Genomic DNA, 7,116 nt, shown 5'->3' on the forward strand with positions numbered 1-7,116 from the left:
TCTGTGGAATACTTGATTTGGATGCAATTGGAATTCCTCATCTTGATATCATGGAAAGCTGCAAGATCGTGTTGATTTCAGAACTACAAGATGTGTTTGGTGAAATGGAGACTCAGAGCAATTTCAGATTGATATTACATTCCACTCCCAGAGCAAGACCTGTTGAGTTTGAGTCAAGAATTTCAGTCATCAGAGATGTAATGGATGCACTGACAGATGATGAATCCAATCCCATTGTAATATGTGGGATGGGGGGTATCGGGAAAACAACTTTGGTGAAGGAGATTGGTGCAAAAGCAGGTGAAGTACAACTATTTGATGAAATTGCAGTTGCAGAGTTCACCCAAGAACCTGATCTGTTCAAAATTCAAGGTCAAATTGCTAAAGCTCTAGGCCTGCAACTTACCGGAGAGGACAACAGAGCAGCCAAGTTACGTGAAAGATTATCACAGGGTAACAAAAATGTCCTTTTAATATTGGACAATGTCTGGACACAGCTAGATTTGTGGGAAATAGGGATTCCAATTTCCCGTGATCAAAAATGTTGTAAACTTCTGGTAACATCACGGGACCGAGATATTTTCAAAGAGATGAAAACCAGAAAACCTTTCCACATTGGTGGTTTGCCAAAACCTGATGCCTGGAGTTTGTTTAAGAAGGTGGCAGGAGATTCCATTGAATCCGATCTCGAGCTGCGTCCAATAGCAGAACAAGTTCTTGCTGAATGTGGTGGTTTACCCGTTGCAATTTCTACAGTTGGAAGGGCACTACAAGGTGAAAGTATTTCAAGCTGGAGAAATGCACTGACAGAACTAGGGGATGCTTGTCCCGAAAACGTGCCTGGAGTGATAGAGCATGTGTATGGAAAAATTAAGTTCAGCTACGAATGTCTACCAAGCGAGCAAGCCAAGTCATGTTTTCTGCTATGTTGTCTATTTCCAGAAAGTGAAGATTTTCCTATTGAAGCGTTGGTTAATATTGCTATTGGGCTTGGGCTTTTGAAACGCATTGATTCAATATCTCAACGAAGGTTTCGTGTAGAAACATTGGTTGGCATACTCAAAAGTCGTTCCTTATTGTTAGACGGGGATGTGGAAGAGTGTGTCAGAATGCATGATGTGGTGCGTGATGTAGCCGTGTATATAGCCTCCGAAGAGTTTGCACAAAAGAAGAATGATGAGCCTGCAAAGAGAATCATGTTAAGACATGGACCGGAAGTGAACAAGAATAATTTTGTCGATGAATCTGGATCTAAGGAATCTGCATATTGTCGTTCACTGACAGCCTGTACAAGTTCTACTGAACTTTTACTAATAATAGGGGTCAAAGATCGGTTGAAGCTGTGGGCCACAATTTTCGATGGAATGGAAGACCTTAAGGTTTTATTGATCTGGCATTCAATCCTCCCATCCCTTCCACTTTTGAAAAATATTCAAACACTTGTTCTAGCGGAGTGCCATCTCAATTTTAATGTTGATGTGATTGGAGAGCTACAGACACTCATGATACTCGATTTAAGTGATTCTGACATCAAGCAGTTGCCTGATACATTCAAAAATTTATCCAATCTCAGAGTGTTACATTTATCGGGATGTCGGAAGCTGAAAGTAATCTCACCCGGTGTTATATCGAGTTTATCTCGACTAGAAGAATTGTACATGTTGTATAGCTTTCAAGATTGGGCGGTTGAGAAACTGGGCTCAGCAGAATCAACCAATTGGATCTCTCAATTGGAGGACGAGGATGCCGAACCAGAACAAGTCGACAGGTGGAAGAGACTCAACAGATTGGCGGTTGAGAAACCAGCCTCAACAGAAACAACAACTGATCGGGTGTCTCAACTGGAGGATGACGAAAGCAGCAAACAAGAGGAAGTCAACAAGCTGTTCCGAGACTTTGTTGATGATGTTTATAAGGCAGAAGGAAACTACGACCAGGTCACAAGGTGGGCCAAGTCTATGGACTGGAGAGTCGGGTTACTTTCAGAGCTGCTCTCCTTGTCCCGTTTGACTACTTTGGAAGTGTTTTTACCACCTATTAAGATTGTGTGGACCAGTAAGCTGTTTGATAATCTTGACAGATTTAAGATCTCTATAGGATGGAAGCATTATGGTTTCTTTGACTTGAGTGTTGAGGATCTAGATGTTGCGGGTACTGAAATCAGCTTGTTGTTAAAGAAAACCAAGAGCCTCCGGTTAAAGACGAAGAATTTGAAAGATCCTCTCAATGTGTTGGATGTAAACTGTGGTGCAACCTTGAAGTCACTTACCCTTGATGACTGTGATTCTCTAGAATATCTGATTGACACGACACTTGAGAAACATACTCCACCAAGTGTCTTCCCTGTCTTGGATGATTTGACAATCAACGGAGCAAAGAGGCTGAAAGAGATTTTTCATGGTGACCTGCCACCAGGCTCGCTTCAGAAACTAAGTAGGCTAAGAATAGAGGATTGCCAGTCCGTAGAAGCAATTTTTGACTTGGAAGGATCTGAACATCATGTCAAAGAGATCAACTTCCTTAGTTTGACAGAGTTGGTACTCGAAGGTCTACCATGCTTCACCGGGATCAGCAAAAGTAGGCTGAATAGGCAACTGGAAGTCAGCAGTCTCTACCGGGATAGTTTGACTGATGAGCAGTCACTTTTCTCCGACCCCAAGGTATCTGTTCCTTTTCTGAAATAGTTTTCTTTTTACATGGTCACTGTCACATCCCATGTTTACAAGTAAATTTTCATCTTCCACTTTTTCAAATTACCAATTATGATTTGACTATCCGTTGCTAAGGTCATGTCATCCTTTTTTTTTTGTTTTGTTTTTTCTTCGGTACTTCATATGAAGATGGAGATTTGAATGGTGACCAACATATATAAATCCAATGTTTGCAGTGTAGTGTTTGCATTTTTCTTTTCAATTTTGAGTCTCGGAATACTAAGGAATTCTTTTCCGTTCTAGTTTTAGGGATTTTTTTTACACTGTAACCAAAGACTTTCTCATTGTTCTTTACATATTTCTAATTTTATATGATAGTACCTATGTTTTTTTGTCGTTTTTGGTTCTAATATTTTTTTTGCAGACTGAACTACCCGACACATTTTCAGATCTTAAAGATACAATTCTGTTTTTGCGTATTCTATTTCAAAATTTATTATTGAAAATCATTCTTAAAAATGTTACTGGATAAGGCCTAAAATTCTCATTAACCTTAAAGATTATAAAAATATATTTTCAACCAACCCAACCAATCAAACATTCTCTATTTTTTTATTGATTATTTATTTTTGAACTCTTTCACTGCTTACCCAAATCCGGTCACTGACCCTCTATTGACTCTTATTGCCGAATACCCCTCTATTGTCCAATGGACCATCTTAAGCCTTAACCCCTTAGCCGTCAGTGCCAAGCTTACATCTTGTGATTGCATGCCTCATTATAACATATATAATACGAATCTGGCAAGGTCTAAATCAATAACCACCTATCTAATGTATCATATGCATATATAAGGTAAACTTTTATGATACACTTGGGAATAATAGAGCGAGCTCTAGCTTCCTGTATGGTTTTCCAGTCATAATAAAAAGAAGTTAGTTTTAAACTAATAAGCTTTTAAGAATTATCAACGGTTTAGTTATTTTTTCATCTTAAATTGCTATAACTCATTACAATGTTTATTCAAGGTTTTCTTTTCAAATATAGTAGGTAATTGAGAAAACAAACATCTCTCAAAGTTTTATTTAAAACTTCCTTATTTATTTTTAAATTTCCGTCAATTTTTCTCAACTTTTAACCCCGACATTTCAGTCGAAATTTCTATTTTTCAGACGGTTGATATTTCCATAATCATGGAAATTTTAGTCGTTGCCCCCAATTGACCGTAGAATAGTACTTTGACCCGAATAACCAATCAAAGTACTTGTATAGGGCTGGATAGTCACTTTCTTTTTACTTTGTTACATCTTTGCAAGTAAGTTTCCATCTTTTACGTTTTGTATTACCAATTACGATTTGATTATCTATAACTAAGGTTATATCTTCCATTTTTTCCTTTTTCTAACTTTGGATGAAGAAAGTGATTTGAATGAACATACATAAAGGATTAATTGAATTCTTAAAGTAGTTCAAATGATAGTGGTTGTGTCATTGTAGTGATTTACCATATTTCTAAGTTTTTTTTTTTTTTTTTGTTTTTGTTTTTTTTTCTAAATAAGAGAGAAAAATCTATTAAAACTAGAAACACCATGGGAAACCAATGTTTACAGCATGCATTACCTTATTTCTAAGTTGGAGTTTAGTTTTCCATTTTCTTTTTCAATTTAATCCCAAAATAATTGAGTAAATTGAGGATCTTCGGACAAGGTTACTGTGTATTGTTTTTAAAATAAAAAATTTCTTAAATATATGTATTGTTGTTAGTTTGTTACTGTAAACCATTGTACAAGTAAAATTGGGAGACAGTACTATATTATTATTAACTGATCTCAATGTGTCTGCAGGTTATCTTTCCAGTCTTGAAATACCTATCCATTGAACACCTGGGCGAGTTGAAAAAGATATGGAATGGCCAACTTTCACCCACCTCCTTCTCTAAATTAGAAGCTCTCACTGTCAAGCATTGTGACAAACTACTGCATTTGGTACCGACACAAATGCAAAATAGATTGCAGACATTGGTGTACATACGAGTGGAGGAGTGTTCTTCACTGGAAGGGATTTTTGAAGTGAGAAGATTGACCGTCAATGAAAGGATTGCTTCAGTTTCTCGGACAGACAAATTACCTTCAAATATTTCCCAACCTGATCAAGGAATGCAAATAAATGATATCATGGGTTGCAGACAATCTTGCCAAGGCTTTCAGAATTTAACCAAACTGTATATTGCTTCTTGTGGTAGTTTGAGATACCTGCTCTCTCCTTCGATTGCTGGACGTCTTGTCAAGCTCCAAACACTACAGATACAGAATTGCCAGAAGATGGAAGCAATAGTCGCAGCAGATGAGGGTGAAGACACAGAGAATGAAAGCATGCTCCCTCGGCTAGATCGTTTGGATCTTAATAATCTACCAAATCTTGGAAGCTTTTCGCAAGGCAGATATACTTTTGATTGGCCACTAGTGACATGGATCTGGATTAACGAGTGCAACAAAATGAACAAATTTTGTTCAGGATCCCTCCGCATATCCAGGGCAGTGGACATAACTGTCCATAATTCTGGTGAGAGTCTAGAGCGTGAGCTCAAGGATTGCAGGAAAACAGGCTGACCAGGTATGCAATTTCAATTGTGATTTCTGACTGCTGTAGAGTGCAATCATATGTGTTTTGACTTAGCATCAGAATAAATGTGTGATCTGTGCAAATATGTTTCAATGTGGATCGAATTTTGAAGATTAATTTGGGCGTGGTGAATATCTGCTTGTGCAGAGTAGCTTGGTACAGGTCAATTTCTCAAGTGATTATATACTGAGGGAGCAGTATAAGGACCCTTGGAATGAGGTCAGAATTGGGAAGCTGCTTGAAGACCTTGATGCTTTGGCTGGTACCATTTCTGTCAAGGTAACACTTTTCAGTCTTTCTGTGTTTTGTTGGATTCTTAATTTCTGTGTTTGGATATATGGGTTTTGCTTCAAATGTGGTAACTTGAACTGGAATGTGATCGGTTGTGGATTCATATCATATCAAACGTGTTTTTCTCTGATTCCATTATACCAGTGCATTTATCGAAAATTGGCGATAGTTAGGCTGAATTGCACTTTGAATCAATAAGCCTGAGCTTTCGAACATTGTAGGCTTGGAGATAATAAATGAGGAATGTGTCTTGTTTGCTGGCATGTGCGGCTGTGTTCAGTTTTCTTGCTGAGTCCTAAAGTAGTAAGCATTATCCAAAGAAGCAAAAGTTATGCTAAATAGAGCACTAAATAGAGCACTAAATCCACACAATATTCACTTAATGGAGCTATCCAAGCTATGTGCCATGTTGATACGCATCCTCCATTTCAAATTGAGTCCAGTAAAATCAACTTAAATGTGCTTAGCTATAATTTCCACATAGTATAAGGCAACCAAAACAACAATCTCATGATTCTCATCTACTAAAGAGACTTGAGAATGATGAGATGAGTTTCTAGCTTACTATTTGCATGTGCCTTTTTTCTGGTAATCACCTTGAATTTATGATATGTTTTTTCTCATGGATTAGCACTGCTATGCTGTTGATACCACAACAAGGCCACTCTTACTGGTCACTGCATCTGTTGACAAAATTGTCCTGAAGAAGCCAATTAGTGTTGACATTGACCTGAAAATTGTTGGTGCTGTCATTTGGGTGGGGCGGTCATCTATTGAGATCCAACTAGAAGTTACTCAATCCACAAAAGGTACTCTTAACTCTGAGGTACCTTTAGTTTTGAGAGATTGATCATCTTTCAAGTTGATAGAACTTTTTTTTCCCCAGCATCATCCTCTATTAAGTGTATGTTTTGTCTATATTTTTTTTTTGTGTGAGACATTTATCAATTGATATGTGATGAGAAACAGACTGATGTACCCAGGTACTAAATTGTCTTTTTGATGTATCAAATTATGAGACTTGGTGTTTACTTCTAACTTCTAAGTTAGTTTAAAGAAATGTAACTATATATTTTGAAAACCCAAGTGTAATCTCATGTAAAATCCAAGAAAATGCCTGTTAAAAGACTCATTATCAAGTCTGTCAACTAAAAAAAGGATCTTCATATTATATGCCCACACAGCTAATTGTTTACCTGTCCACACTGTGCTCCTCTTTCTCTGAAGTGGTTGGTTTATGACGTGACTAATGCGACTTAACAAAGAAAATTTCTTTGTAAAAGGCTGTGGCACTTCGGACTCATTAGCCCTTTCAGCCAACTTCATATTTGTGGCTCGTGACTCTAAGACTGGGAAGGCTGCTCCAGTTAACAGGCTCTTACCAGAAACTGAAAGAGAACAATTTCTTTTCAAGGAAGCAGAAGCCAGAAATAATCTGAGGAAAAGAACGAGAGGAGGACAAAAAAGAGAGTTTGAGAATGGAGAAGTAAATAGACTTGAAAGCCTGTTGGCTGAGGGAAGGATATTCTGTGATATGCCTGCCTTGGCAGAC

General features: G+C 37.7%; 1 protein-coding gene across 1 annotated transcript in view; it reads left to right on the plus strand.

Annotated features, from left to right (window-relative positions):
- The window catches only part of LOC101311209, a 57,618-nt gene that overhangs the window by 50,335 nt on the left and 167 nt on the right, over nt 1–7,116 (plus strand). Inside the window, exons 11-13 of the mRNA XM_004304702.1 lie at nt 5,421–5,552; nt 6,196–6,373; nt 6,848–7,093. Of these exons, the coding sequence (XP_004304750.1) occupies nt 5,421–5,552; nt 6,196–6,373; nt 6,848–7,093 (556 nt within the window). The remainder of the gene's footprint in view (nt 1–5,420; nt 5,553–6,195; nt 6,374–6,847; nt 7,094–7,116) is intronic.

The sequence above is a fragment of the Fragaria vesca genome, linkage group LG6 (assembly GCF_000184155.1).
Source record: "Fragaria vesca subsp. vesca linkage group LG6, FraVesHawaii_1.0, whole genome shotgun sequence".
NCBI lineage: Eukaryota > Viridiplantae > Streptophyta > Magnoliopsida > Rosales > Rosaceae > Fragaria > Fragaria vesca.